At 44.0% G+C, this 15919-nt stretch overlaps 1 protein-coding gene across 6 annotated transcripts in view; it reads right to left on the minus strand.

The window, feature by feature from the left end:
* Eps8 (epidermal growth factor receptor pathway substrate 8) overlaps positions 1–15919 on the minus strand; it is a 173621-nt gene that overhangs the window by 63895 nt on the left and 93807 nt on the right. For 4 of the 6 annotated variants that reach the window (XM_021164455.2, XM_029478486.1, XM_029478487.1 and 1 more), the window contains one exon: positions 189–268. The exons of 1 other annotated variant lie outside the window; for it this stretch is intronic. In XM_021164455.2, coding sequence (XP_021020114.1) covers positions 189–247 — 59 coding nt within the window. In that variant the 5' untranslated portion in view covers positions 248–268. The remainder of the gene's footprint in view (positions 1–188; positions 269–15919) is intronic. One more of the 6 variants, XM_029478489.1, reaches the window with a different exon arrangement.

Below are 15919 nucleotides of genomic sequence, written 5' to 3' on the forward strand. Positions count from 1 at the left end.
CGAGGCTTAGTGATACATGATTGAAACATTATCCCTTGGGAGGGAAGGATTGTAAAATCAAGGTTAGACCTGACTACACAGAAAGTTCCAGGTTAGTCTGTGTTTCAGAATAAGAACATCTCACTAAACTAAGCAAACACCAGCACATCAAAGTCTGCCCCAAATTACACATGCACCTCTTGACTTACTTCAGTTGAGAAGGGTAGACTCCATACCCACTGGAGTGGTTAGACATATGACCATTCATGCCGGCTCTCACGCCTCTGTTCTAAAAATAGAAAGGCACACAGGTCAAGGGTAATAAATGAGTCAGGACATCTGGGGTTTACTGCCAGTTACCCTAGAAAGGCAAACATAAGGGTCTCCGCCTTCAAGCACTCAGGCGCACAGGAATACATGGGCACATGAACAAAGACGCAGCTGGGTTTTAAATCTAGTATACAAACTATAAGCTAATTTAGCGAGTTAAAGAAAAACCTACAACGGACTCTGAAACCATCTACACGAAGTGTGCAATTCTATTTTCTGCTTGTATTACCTGTCAACTCTGTAAGATGTTAGCCTGTTACCTCATTATAAAAGTAATGTAGACTCAATTTAATGAAAACGTGTATAAAACACAGAAAAGTACCCAGAGGAAAGCCAGAGCCTTTAAAGATAACCGAGAAGAGTTCATGCTTAGCCCCTGGGTTCAATCCCTAGCACAGAAATGACGTCAGATCAAGTCCGATGTGACCAATCCAAAGCCTGGTCAATGGCCACCCTAGCTCTGTAGTTTGCCATGCATCTAGCTTTCTCTCCTTTTCTCTCTCTCTCCCTTCATGGCACATTTCACATCTTATTTGTTTCTTTAACACATTTTGATTCATATTTTAAGGCAGTGTTTACTTACACATCCCTTTTATGTCTCATGGGAAGGTAATTGTCAAAATCAATACCTAGAATTAAACTTCAAAAACCATTTTGACCGCTTTTTTTAAATGGAACAGATTTCCCTCAAATGAGTGGGAGAGAAGGCTTAGCAGGTAGAAAAAAACAAACAAACAAAAAAACCAAACCACTGTTATATACTCTCAAGGACCAGAGTTCTATCCCTGGAACCTATGGTGGAAGGAGAGAGCTAACTCCCAAAAGATGACCTCTGATCTCCATGGAATGCACACAATAGTAAGAAGAATAAGAATGAATAATTTATAAATTCTTTTAAATTGTCACTAACCCACCCTGATTTCCATTTTGTTTTTCCGGTTTTGTTTTCTGTGTCCTTTCAATGGATTGCTATTTCCAGTCAACCTTGAGGGAGGATACACACACACCCTAGCATTGCTGTGAGACCAGAGTCTGGGTGGGAAATGAAGATAGTTATAGAACACTGAGCGGTAGTAGGGCTAAGGCAGGTATGAGGACTCCTGTGGTGAACAAATGATATGGCCTCAGCCACACGGCCACAAGCCCGGGGATAAGAACAGACCCTTACTGGATAAATACAGATTCATAAAATGCACTTGCTGTTGTGAGGGATAGTTTAGGTTAGCATGGGAGCCTATAAGAGGGGAATGTTTCAGATCAGAAGGACATTAAAGAAATCATATCCAAGACTCAGTAATTTCTGGCCAATTCTTCCTCATTCTTTCATCTCGGTTCAATCAGTCACAATGTCCTTGTGGAGCTCTTATTGACCCTCCTGAGTAAATACAAGCGCATTATCAGATACTCCCCACAGTACAAACAAACCTTCCGAGTCCCCACAACAGCTGAAGCCTTTCCTGTGTGTGCTAGTTCCTGCCTTCACCAGACTATTGGTTCTCAAAAGGCCTGGACTCTTGTTTGAGACCGCTGTTGTTCAAACACTCGGAGGACACTTGGCACTCAATAGGCATCCATTAAATACTTGTCCAAGGCAAGAAAGAAGTCAGAGAAGCCCAAGTCCTTCTTTCCAAAGAGTATGTGATCTTAAAGGGACAGCACTAATTTCTACAGACTGACAGTAAGTAATTAAGTCTCGCTTTGATGGGCTCCACTCAAAATCCAGTAGAGTTTTGTGGAAGAAAAACCACAACACACTTTTTGGAAGGACGGGCACTTGACTTTGCTCTTAAACAAGGGTTAGAATGTATAGGCTCCTCCAAGCACTAAAGTGAATTCCAGTTTCCCAATTGTGTTTTCAAATCAGTCTACTGCTTGGAGACAAGCATTTAGATAGAGGAATTGGGAAAGTGAGAGGAGTGGCATCTCAAGGCACACCAAACGGTTACACCATTCACAAGCTGCATCCCTGAGAGGAAGTCAACTCCACGGGAGACCCTGTGATGACATTTTCCTACATGCAGCCAACCACAGCGGCCCTTCCTTCTGGGAGGGGTGTTCTTAACATAGGAGGCTGGGGGACAGCCTTGAGCACCAGAGACTGACACAGGGCACTACAGTGAACTTAAGTAAGCAACAGAAAGGAGCAGTTAGTGTCACCTCACATTATCTCTCAGTAACACCACTGGAATTTACTGCCCCGCCCCACACACCTGCCCAGCTTTCTGCACAGTGTTGCTGGTCTTCTTCTGTCTGAAGCATATAAAAGCATCATGCTTGGGTCGGCTTCTTCTGACTCCACTCTGTGGAAACCTTGGGTGTCTTAAAGTTATTTTTAAAACCCTTATGTTCTTCACTTGCTCTTCAGCTCTTGTATTAATTTGGTTCCAAGTCCCCAAGAGTTTTCACCCAAGGACTACTGAGCAGGGGGTTCCCCTACAGAATGAACACCACCTCTGCACCGCGTGCTGCAGGGCGGTGTGAAAGCCAGACAGTTCTTGCCCAGCAAGCATGTAGACCCAGGTGAAGCCATGAGAGAGACAGCAGGACAAAGGGCGTGTGCCTGCAATCCCAGCACTGGGAAGGTGAACGAACCAGACCCCTGTGGCTTGCTTAGTACCAGGTAAAAGGTTAAATGGCTCTCAGAAAAACAAGGTACACGGTACTTGAGGAATGACATGGGAGGGTGACCTGTGCCCTCCGCCTGCACAAACTCAAACATCCTCTGGTACACATAAATGCACTCGCACACGGGAACACACATGGATATTTACGCCTATATTAGGTGAGTATGCTTCTTCGGAAATGGAACCTAGGTATCTGTTTCCATTTCTATTGCCTTCAGTTTTCAGTTTTGAGCCGTACAACCTTGACACAGCAGTAAATCCCCTCCCAAGCTGTCAGAGATTTGGCAGTTCACAAAACTCCCCCAGTATCTCCAAGTTTGCTCTCAGAAGACTCCAGAGCACCAGCTAGCACACCTGGTTGGTGTCTTCCAGGTTCGGAATAGCAATTCAGAGCTAGAGGGACTGGGCTGGGGGTGAGGCATTAGCCACACAGGAATCCCCCGCTGTGTGCCTGCAGCAAGTGGCAAGTCAATTAAGCCTGTCTAAACAGAGAGGATTCTCTCTGTGGGGCTGCTGTTGCAAGTGAGGGAGACAAAAGTTTCTTCAAAAGTTTTCTTTAGAAAAGAGAGAAAGAGAGAGAAAGGGGGAAGGCTTGCTCTCTCACAGTTGACTGGTTCATTCAGAATATAAATGAAACCTCCCAGCCTTGGGCGGATTTTGATCTGGTTTGCATTTCAAAACCACAGCAGCTGGTTTTACTGAAAAGTGGTAGCCCCCAGGGCATCCCCTCTCCCCTGTTTGGCTCTTCCTAGGAGCCTAATAAATGCGTGGCTTGTGTTCTGTTTTAAAAGAGCAGTCTGTAAGATTCTCGGAGGACGTTAGAGAAGGGGACAGAGAAATGTCAATTTGCTAAACTGAATTTCAAATATAGAAAGTCTTCCCACTGGGCCGCTGTAGTCTCACTTGTCACTGTGGTCATGTGGCATTCCACATGGGGGCTTCAGATGTCTAAACATAGGCAGCACAGAACTCTAGCGTTCCAAAGAAAACAGTGTGTTGCTGTTCTTCCTGCAGGGTTTTAAAGATAGGCTCAATCTAACGCCTAGGTAGCACCCAGATGGAAGTTAAGAGAGATCGGCTCACACAGGTAACAGAGGTGTTTTCTTTTTCACTATCAGTATCCTGCTATGGACTGGACTTGCAAATGCAGTTAAGGATACCAGTTTCCTTCTCCTGAAGGGTACAGGAAACTGGTTCATCACAATAGCTGCCAAGTGTCTCATTTAAGTAGACACATGAAACACATTTCTCAAGTCATAGGTGTTAGAACTTTTCTTGTGATTGCCAAGGGAAGAGTGACAAGGGACAAAATCCAGAGAGCATCACTAAGGAAGCCGCTTTCCGTCAAAGAAACGCCACTCAAAGAAGAGAGAACAGGTTGCAGTCAGATGAAGCAGACAAGCTAAAGCCATAGTAGAAACTTGACAGAATCCTAGGTTAGAAACAGCCGCAATTTCAGAGTTCCTCTCCTTCGCCCTCCATTGAGGCTGGTGTCAGTTTTCAGTCATGACTGAAAAAAATCTCACCTACCCAGTCTTGTTCCATGATGAAGCTAGCAGCTCTCAGCCCAGTGAGCTTCTCTAAATGCCATGACCTTCTTTGTGATTTGAAGCGCTTCTCTGAATTTGACAGGGAATCTTGGGGTATCTTGATTTCAATGTGATTAAATATCTCAGTCGAAGACATAACCGAGAAGGGGGTCTGTCATCAGTGTTTATGGTTTTAACTAAAAGACATGGAACAATGCCTAGAAAAACTTGGGGGTTTTGTTTGGTTGGTTGGTTGATTTGGTTTGGTTTTCGGTTTGTTTCCGTCCTCACCATATCTGCTAGCCTGGAACTCACTGTGTAGACCGAAGAGACCCACTTGTCTGATGAGTACTGAGATTAAAGGCGTGTGCTACCTACACCAATTTCTACCAAAACTTTCTGACACCACCCACCAAGAGTTTTACTATAAACTTAAAAGCTGAATCCTGGACTGGGAATACAGGGAAACTGAAAGTTCAAAGTCTGTCTGGGCTCTAGACAGTTCAAGAACAGTGTGGACAACATAGCCATACTCTATCTTAAAACAAATAAAAAAATTATCTTAGAGTTAGGAGTGTAAGTTATTGTTAGAGTGCTTGCCTAACCCACACAAGGTTCTGGGAACTTTAATTAAAGTCTACGTAAACTGTAGATTTATTGTGATTATAAAATAAACCTTACATTTTTAACATAAGTTTTGCTTTACAGGAGAGTTATAAGACATACTAGTCCACAGAGTTCTGCTATCCACCATTGCCCTATTGCTAATATTACATTAGCATACTCCTTGGTAAATGCCAGCAAACCAGCGTCAATTGCTCACGGAAGCCAAGACCTGAGTGTGTTATTGACCCCATGTCTCTCTGTCTGTTCCAGGATAAGCTCCGCAGCATTGTGTCATGCCTAGTCCTTACATGTCCTGGCTCCTGTAGACAGATATCTCCCCACTCCCCTTAGCTTTTGGACTCTATGAGACTCTTGGGTCTACCAGAAAGAGCTTATTACAAACTGCCTTAAGACAACACAGGCTCTTTCACTTGACTCTATGGGAAAAGCACGATCTGTAGGCCAAGCTTCCTTTGACAGGTCTGAAGGCTTTCCCTGTCAATGTCCAAATGGCAACATATACATGCCAACCCATCCCAGTGATTCTCACTCCTTTCAGAGTCTGTAGAGCTTCTCTCAACCACAGGAGACACAGAGATGTGCCATGTTGGCTTCATCTCATCACATCAACAGTACTGGCTTGTGGTTTGTCACTTGTGGTCACATCAGTCATGGACTCGGGTCTTTCCTGGGTTCCCACTGTTAAGTGGCTTCCCTCCTTCCCATTGTGTGGCTCTAGAAAAGTAGCCACTCTGTGGGTCAAAGCAGAGTACTGAATACCAGCCTTCAAGGCTAGTAACAGGAAGTTACTGTCTTGCTTCACAGAAAGACTCCACAACTCAAGGAGGGGGTGCCTTCACCGATTTTTAGAATTTTCTTCCGTGGGAGATTATTCTATCCTCACCCATTTCTTTCTTTATTCTGTGTCTTTATTAATTAAGCGGAAATAAATGAATAAAAAAGAGCTCCGCTCCATTGGCTAGAAACCCAATTATTTCTCTCCTGTGAAAGACCTGTTTCAAGAGATTCAGAAAGGAACGGGGCTATACTTTAGTTCTGCACTTAGGGACGGAATACCAATTTTCAAAAAAAAGCAGTCAGGAGAACCAGGGCATGGGCAAGACCCAACCCTGAACAAAAGACCTCAGCGAGCGGTACCACAGGACGAGCAGAATTTTAAGAAGGAAGCTTCATCTAAGAAGCTCAACAATTCCAGGAGTGAAAGAAAGATTCTGCTGTTCCGATTCCTAAGGAGGCAGGAGGTCTCCGGGGTCTTCTTCAACCAGGAGAAGACAAAGCAGAGACTTTGTGATAATTCCTTTTCTAGCCATAAGCATACTGGGGACCAGTACTTAGGAGCGAGAAATAGAGAGGAAGGTCACCCCGCTCGCCACAACTCATCCCCCAACACTTTTTCTCAATGTCTGCCTCCTGTTATCAACCTTGAAGCCTAGTATTCATTGACCAGCCATGAGGTCTACTGCAGAGACTCCTCCAGTGACTCGCTTCATTGAGCACTGCATATCAAATGTCACCAGAGATCTCATGTGCCACGTTTTTACTGTTAGGCGCCACTTTTTTCCCCTGGCAGTGACATTGACTACATTTGTACAGCTCAACATTTTCCCTCAAAAAGGTAAACAAATGAAGAGCTATCGGGGTCTGATGGACACAGGGAGCATGGGAAGGCAGCGATTCATGCTCCAAGAAGTTCTTAAGGAGATGGACAAGTCTGAATTCGTATCCCATTCTGATGTGTCACTGGATTCTAAGAGAGCAAGTCATAGGCTTTTACAGGCACTGTGAGAGGCACTTTAGCCACAGGTGAGAAGTAACATTTGCTATTTATCTTTCCCTTTCGGCATGATTGATCTTAGCATAAGTTCTCAACCTTCCTAATGCCGCGACCCTTTAACACAGGTCCTCCTGATATGGTGACCCCTAAGCATACAATTATTTTATAGCTATTTCATAACTTTAATTTTGCTACTGTTATGAATCATCCTATAAACATCTGGTATATAGGTTATCTGATAACACGACCCCTAAATGGGTCACAACCCACAGGTTTAGACCCACACTTAGAGCAAGGGACATTAGTGGTGAACACTATACTACAGAGGGTTCAGCTTCAGTTCCCTGTGCTCATCAGTGCTTCACAAAGCAAGCGACAGTTTTCTACCTCTGCAGCCCACGCTGACCTGAAACTCAGTATGTAGCCCAGGCTAATCCTGAACTCAATGCTACAGAAATCCCCCAACTGTTGGGATCGCAGGCGTGAGTTACGTCACCTGGATTGCACAGCATATCCTTACAAATGATCAAACCTACAAAGAGCTCCTGGCGTCTTCCAGCCGCTGGTGTTCGGAAATCTTTCCATGTTTCTAAGTCCTAAGTGTATTCCCCTAAGGTGATTTCACTTTAAAACTCTTTTTTTTTTTGTTTTGTTTTGTTTTTTGAGACAGGGTTTCTCTGTATAGCCCTGGCTGTCCTGGAACTCACTCTGTAGACCAGGCTGGCCTCGAACTCAGAAATCCGCCTGCCTCTGCCTCCCGAGTGCTGGGATTCAAGGCACAGCTGAAACTCTTATGACTAGGTCACAGTCTCCTTTTGCCAAAGCAATGAAATTCTGTCTTTATTAAGACCGTTAATAAGGTTTTATACAGTAGCCTAATGCAGATGTACACATCACCCCAGAACACATCCCATATATCATATAAGAAGATGCTGTGTCCAGGTAAGGAGTATAGTCCGATGGTGGAGGAGCATAGCATGGATTCGGCCTCTAGCACTGCAAAACCAAAAGGAGAGAAGTCTTCATGGTTTGGGTTCATCTCTTCCTGCCTGCCTTCCTGCTGAGGTGCTGGATATTCTGAGAGAATGGGTGGCCAGCTACAACAGTCTGTCCCTTCTCAGCAGCACAGTGACAGCTGCTGGCACCGTGGCTATACCGGGCCCCACTCACTCGAAGAGCAGAACTGCAGCTATCACGGTGTGCTGAGGTCACCGAGTCTAACATTCTAAGTCCACAGCAGCAAGTATGTGAAACTTTTGAGTCATGTTGATGACTCCCTTTCCAGATCATTCTGTGCCTTGATACTGTACTCACAAAGACAGAAATACATGTTTTCAAATATTTTTTTCCTTTATTTTCAATCATCAAGGTGTCTCAATGTGCTATTAGAAATTAGTATGGGACCAGTGAGATGTCTCAGCAGGTAAATGTGCTTGCCCCTCAAGCCTGTCAGCCTCTGTTTGCTCCCTGGAACACACCAGGAAAGGGGAACACTGACAACTGTCAGGCAGGCAAGAGTTATCAAGACACCACACACACACACACACACACATACACACACACACAGCAGTACTTACACCCACACCTATAATCCCTCCCCTTATATACCACACCCACTTACCCATACACACCCCACAGCATGTACACAAACATCCTCCCACACACACATACAAACACAGCCCAGTACTTACAACCACATTTATATCCACACTTACACCCGACCCCACCCCTACATACAAAACACACACACACACTCACACACACATACCCCTATACACTTACTTACAACCACATCTATACCCCAACCCCCATACACACACCATGGCATGTACATATACCCCCACACCTTCACATACCTATACACTATAGCATAAACGGTCTGTCAATGAATACACAAATACACAAAATAATTCTCAATACATTAAAAAAAATGGATGAAGGCCTCTAAGTTCAGTGGTTAGGACACTGGTAGTTAAAATGAACTGAGAAAGAGAGAGAAAGAAAAAGGTCACTTTAACTTTGGCTAGGAGGTACAGGGGAGGCCCAAGTTCTCTTCCCACTAAGAAGACAAATCAATCCTAAAGCAGTTTCCTGGATTCGCTGCTAACCAAGAGCTGCCAACAGGTCCTCTAAAATGTTCTTATCTCATGAAGGAATGCTCGTGGGAGGGAGTAAGAGAAAGGATTCGGGGGCTAGAGCAATGTCTCTGCAGTTATCAGGGTTCGCTGCAGGCCAGAGAGATGGCTCACAACTGAGTTTCCTTCTCTTCCAGAGGACCTGAGTGTGGTAGCCAGCATTCAGCACAAACGTCAGGTGGCTTCAGGTTAGGGGAGGGTGTGGTTGTCCAATACCTCCTGCCTCTGGCCTCTGTGGGAAATCACATACACTTACCACCCCGCCGACACAAGCATACACATTTATATTTAAAAATAATAAAATTAATTTTTTAAGTGCACTTGCTATTTGTTCCAGATGAACCAATTCTAGACTCAAAACAGGCTTCTCACAATGTGTGTAACTCCAGCTCCAGGAGATCTGATACCCTTTTCTGGCTTCTGTGTGAATATACACACATGACATAAACGTAAACACACATACAGAAACACACATACACAGTCACACACACTCAGACACACAAACAATACACAAAACACAACACACACCACACACACACAACACACACAACACACACACAACACACACACACACATACTGCAAAGAGAGCAGAGTACAAGATTCAAGAAGAACTAAGCAAGAATTGGTCTAGAAAGCAAAACAGCTTCCAAAACCAACAGAACTGAAGGCAGGCAAGATAAAGACTTCATAATGCACACTGAGGGAGAGAGACATCCAAGGATGGTTAGCAGTACCTGGAACAGGCAGACAGAATGCAGGGTGACACCCTGAAGCTGGGAAGGCCCAGGCACTGGGTCTGAAGACCCCCCTTCCCTAGGCCCTGAGGCTGAGTCAGGTGTGGAGGACAGGGCTGGCCAGGCACCCCTCCACTATGATCCCTGAAGAAGGACTTCTGCTACAGAAAGTCATCCGTGGTGAGGCTGCAGGGGACGTGAGATTAGTACCACTGAGAGCAAATCACAGTCAGATCAAAACTGAATGAGACTGAATTAAGGAAATCGTGTCGGACACAATTAGAAGCATCCGAACATTTGTTAGAAAGATTTTGTGTTAGGCAGAGAAAATCTAGTGTCTACTTCCCTCTGGGACTTTCATTCCTCCTGTGAAGACACTTCTTTCACATACAATGTCTGGCCCTGTAATTTAATATTCTCTCTCCACTCTTGGCGTTGCTGGGTATCACCAACAACTTCCCCTTAGCTTCCACCTGAAATGCAATGCCTTGTCATTTCTTTATTTCCTTAACTGTTTCTAGTAGAATAAAGGCTTTTGGAATAAGCACCTGCTCTTCTTGCATTCTCCTTTGTTTTTAATTTCCTAGCATCTTTATCTAATTTTCCGGGTCATCTCCTTTATTTATCATAAAAAGATATTCCTGGCTGCCCAGATTGATTGTAAAAACCCACGGGTTTCTCGGGCCCCACTAGCTACTGGGTTTCTATATGTTTATGGCCCTAATTCTGCCATTTTCTCTAGTTTGGTAGTTTAAACATTAACTATTAGTTCGTGGAAAGTTCAGGAGAAAAGTCACCTCCACCGTGAACCTGAGCCACTCAGGTGGACTATGAAATATGAGTACAAGTTTATACTAAAATAAAGGTGCCATAGCAACCAGGGTGAAGGAACACACAAGGACATTTGTGTCCGTCAGAGTCAGCTGATGTGTTGGCATATGCTGAGCTACCTTGTGTTATTATGTCAATAGGCACTGCTCTCCAACCCCAGGAAATACCCAAAGGGCCCAAGTGAAGCACTACCCTAGTGAAACAGGGCTGGTGGTTCAGGAAGAAGCATCCGCTCACGTCACTCTTCTAGGAAATAAGTCCTAGCTTTAAACGTGTCGCAGGAGCAGGAGTCTAAAGGAAGCCTGACATTCACCCTTGGGTAGAGAATTGGTAATTTACGGTTTTGATTATTAGCTGTGTTGTTGGTTTGCTTGCTTGCTTGCATGCTTGCCTTAGGCAAAGCCCATGGGAGTGAGTAAAACTTGGAACCCATTCTTTAGGAGTTAACCCAAAACAAGCATGGAGACAGCCCTGCATTCACACTGCCAGTCTAAGTCCTAAGGAAATCTTCCAGGGACATTTACTTATTCATGCAGTCATAACAATTGAAGAAAAAAGTCAATTAAGGCCAGTAAGTTAGGATCTATTCGATCTCGTTGTTGTTGAAAGTGCCTTCTAAATACTTATGTGCCTGGCCACAGACTGATGCGACTTTAGCCTGGGCCTGAGAGGCTCCTTTCCTGCGGGTGATGATGGTTGATGGTAAGACTCGTATTGGGTCAGTGCTGAAATGAGTGGCCGATGAGCACACGGCCTCCAATGGGATGCGTCACACCCCACCCACCATGCTCCTCCCACCATGCTCCACGGCCCAGGAAAGACAGGGCAGAAGGAACCTAAGAACTGAAGAATAGAAATGAGGGGCATGAGATGCTGCCACCCAGATATGGCATGGCTGTTGTAAATGTCTGTTAAAGGTCACTGAAGGAAGGGGTGCCATTTTCTCTGACTGTGTTGCCACCGAGGACTAATTAGGAAGAAGAGGTTCTGAGGGAAAGAAACGAGGTACCACACAGTAATAGAGATCACGTATAATACAATATATTCTCTCTTTCCCTCCCTCCCCACCTCCATCTCTCCCTCTCCTCGCCCATGCTTCTGCCACTCTCTATATACATGTGTGTTTATGTGTACTATATACATGTATATAAACACGTTTTGTGTACATATGAAACTGTGTAGGGACCTACACGTGGTTATGAGTGCTTGCTACTTTTGCAGAAGGCCAGAGTTTGGTTTTTAGCATCCTTATGGGATGAGTAATAGTCACCCGTAACTCCAGGCGAAGACTCCCATACATGTAGCACCAAACATAACACACACACACACACACACTAAAGGAAAAAAGAGAATAAAGTCTTTTAAGTCATGAACATATTCTACTTATTAATAAATAGTAGTAAATATGGCTTTTATTGTGGGAAGGAAAACCTTTCCCCCAAACTTCAAAGTTAACACAACAGCAGAAAACGTCCACACGCATAGCCTGAAGAAATCAGGTCCAGCTCACCACTTCATTAAACTAATCCAAATAATGCTCATTTATTTAGAATTTAAGTATGCTAGCTCCTGTGCCAAGCACTTAAATTGTGTTATTTTACTTAATTCTTACCAACTTAAAGAGGCCATTAAAACCTCTTATTGCCATTCTAATGGTTGTGGGACTTATAAAAGTTATTTATAAAATTTTAAAATGACTTGGCCATGATGCCAATAGTTATCCCATAAGAGGGCTGCCCCAAATTATGCTTTTAAGTGCTATTAAATACTAGTATTTCGTTTTCATTAATGGCCAATCCAGTACTAGGGCTTAAGCAATGCCAACAGCAAAAAGTTAAAGTCAAAATGATCTTGGTAAATCAGTACTCAATATTCATCCAGCATCGATCAGCACCAGCCAACCCAAGCCCTAACCCATTCACTCATCTGATGTGCCCGTCTGAGTTCTACAGCCGCCTGAGGTTGTTGCTGGGAACTGAACTCCTGTTCTCTGCAAGAGCAACAGGTGCTCTTAACGCTGAGCCTTCTCCCCAGCCTATGTTGTTGTGGGGTGGTGGCAGTGGCTGTTTTAGAAGGCAGAGCCTCATTCTATAGCTCAGGCTATCCTGGAACTCACTAGGTTGGTCTTGAACTCTCAACGTGTCTCCTCTCTTAGTCTCCTGAGTGCTGTGATTACCCAGTGTGAAGTACAATGATGGGCTCAGAGTTGAAGAATCCGTTACATCAGAAGCACTCAGCACAGAGCTGAGTGCTCACGATGTAGAAAGCCAAGATTCCCTAGGAACTGGCCATTATATTTTTATTAAATCAGCTTAAATGTAAACATAAATTGCTAATGGGATTAATGCCTCCCATGAAGGATAGGGCAGTTCTATACATTTATTCTATAGGAGACAAAACAGATATGATTCCTGCTGTGGTTTAGGTAAGTGTTCCCTAAAGACTGTGTGCATATATACCACCACTGGCCTTTGGTGCTATTGGGAGGTAACAGAACCTTTAGGAGGGATGTGATAGAAAGAAACTGGTCCACTGGGGTCATGACCTGACACTGTAGGACCTGCCCTCCCCCTCTGCTTCCAATTGGCATGGTGTGGTGGTTTAAATATGCTTGACCATGGGAAATGGCACTATTAGAAGGTGTTGCTTTATTGGAGGAAGTGTGGCCTTATTAAAGAAAGTGTGTCACCATGGAAGCAGGGCTTTGAGGTCTCATATAGATGCTCAAGTCTGGCCAGTGTGATCCAAAGCATCCTCCTGGCTGCCTTTGGATCAAGGTGTAGAACTCTTGGCTCTTGCTTCCATGATGATAATGGACTGAACCTCTAAAACTGTAAGCCAGCTGCAGTTAAATGTTTGCTTTCGTAAGAGTTACTTTGGCCATGCTGTCCCTTCACAGCAATGAAACCCTAACAAAATACATGGAAATAGTCATTTCCTGCCACAGGCGTCTATGGGGAAACTGTTGGGGACTACATCACCTTGGTGCGTGATCTTGATTTAGAATCACCTAGGAGACGTGCCTCTCGCTGTATTTGTGGGGGCATTTCTAAAGAGGCTTACTTAAGGCTGAATGACCCATCCTGAACTCAGGTGGCAATATTCCATGGATTAGGGTCCCCAACTAAACAAAAGAGAGTGTGCTGAGAACCAGCATGTCTCATGTCTGCTTCCTGACGGCAGATACGATGTGACCAGCTGCCTCACTTGCCTGCTTCCCCGCCTGACTCATGTGATGGGCAACACCTTCAAACTGTGAGTCAAGATAAATCATTCCAAGCTTAAATCGTTTTGGTCATGGCACTGCAAAACCTATCTAATACAAGTACCACAGGTCCACAAGAACCAGAGGCAAATTAGCATGTACTGAAACAGTGGGCCAAGGGCAACCTTTCTTGCTTATAAATTGATTTTCTTAGGCTCTATGTCAGAGTTATGAAAAATTCACTAGTACGGTTCCCATCTTTACTTAAAATCTAGTAGGAGAGCAACATAAAGTACATAAACTAACATAGAATATACAAATAGTCTTCTTCTCTTAGAAGAAAAAGAAAATTATAAAAGCTATCCTTGGTAAGGACATATGAATGCCCAGCGACTCAGGCCTGTTTAGGCTCTTTAAAAAAATATAGGAGACTGAGACCATAATTCTGATAACGTTATTTCAGAATTTCCCCATTTCATATTCAGGATAAGCAGCATAAAGAATCTATATATTTGTCATGTCTTTGATGTTTCCCCACTGGTGTACAAAAATGAAACTCTGCTGTCAAATAAACATATGCAAAACTAAGATCAAGGACACTGTTATGATTTCAGGTGTCTATCTGAAAATGAGGAATTAGAGGAAGGCAAACAGAGATGGAAAATCATACAAAAAAGCTAGTGTAGAATATGAACTATTAATGTTGAGTACATCAGCTTTAAGTGCCTGGGGCTGACGAATCAGGAAGCAGGAGGAGTCAATCAAGCCCCTGTTCCCCTCGGGCAGAAATGTAACTGTTTTTCATGGCAGCATGTCCACTCTGAAGCCAGTGTCAATTCATAAGCTCTCAAGAAATATTTGCCAGAAATTACATTCTTAAACCTGAGCACCTGGAATTAACAGAGCAAAACCACAACGCTCTGTAGTCCTTTAAAAGAAGCAAAATAACAGTGCTTGGATCAGCAAGAGGGAAAGGCACAAATACATGGCCGGCTCCCGGTCACACTGTGGATTTTGTCCGTGGGGTGCAGGCTGACTTGTTGGGGTAAGCAGGCTACGTTGGGCCAGCAGGAGGAGGGAATGTGGGAAATATCTCCAAGCAAGTCCTTCTTTCTCTCCATGCCCATAATTCCCATCTCTCAGCTACTGAGAAAAAGGCAAAATATGAAGAACTTGGGAAGAAATGCATCACGTTCTAGTTAAAATGAGGAATCTAAGAATAAGAAGTCAGGGCTAGAGAGATGATTCGGCAGTTGAGAGCACTGACCACTCTTGCAGAAGACTTGGGCTTAATCCCAGTACCCACATGGTGGCTCATAACCATCAGTAACTTCAACTCCGGGAGATGCTATGCCCTCTTCTGACCTCTGTGGGCACCTGTACACATGTGCTACACACCAACTTAAGACACATACATACACATTCATAATTAAAACAAAATAAATATTTAAAAGGCAATAAGTCATTTTTAAAAAGAATTACAAGTTGTCAACTTTTCTAAACAAAAATCCTTCTAAATTAATTCCAAGCGTCTGCGACATGAACTGGGTACCATTTAGTAAGAAAATTGTCTGATTTTTCAGCCAAACTGGCTTATGAAATCAATACACTAAGGGAACTAAATTTTACCTGTGTTGCCAACAAAAGTAACACAGAGGAGGAAGAGGAGGAGGAAGAGGGAGAGGAGGAGGAAGAGGGAGAGGAGGAGGAGGAAGAGGAAGAGGAGGAGGAAGAGGAAGAGGAGGAGGAAGAGGAGGGAGAGGAGGAGGAGGAAGATGATCCTTCACTTGTACGATCATCCGCCAGGATCACAGGAATCCCATGAAGTTTGTAAAAGCACGTCTCTGCCAGACTCAGAGGGTAAATCAGGCTTCTAGTGACAAGTCCCATGCCTGGAGCTACTAATAAACACTAGTAGTGGAATAAACTCCACCAGTCCACCACATAGACGACTATCTCAGAAGCTGGATACATTTTTTTTTAATTTTTAATATTTTTATTACATATTTTCCTCAATTACATTTCCAATGCTATCCCAAAAGTCCCCCATAGTGCCCCCCACTTCCCTACCCACCCATTCCCATTCTTTTGGCCCTGGCATTCCCCTATATTGGGGCATATAAAGTTTGCAAGTCCAATGGGCCTCTCTT

The sequence above is a fragment of the Mus caroli genome, chromosome 6 (assembly GCF_900094665.2).
Source record: "Mus caroli chromosome 6, CAROLI_EIJ_v1.1, whole genome shotgun sequence".
Classification (NCBI taxonomy): domain Eukaryota; kingdom Metazoa; phylum Chordata; class Mammalia; order Rodentia; family Muridae; genus Mus; species Mus caroli.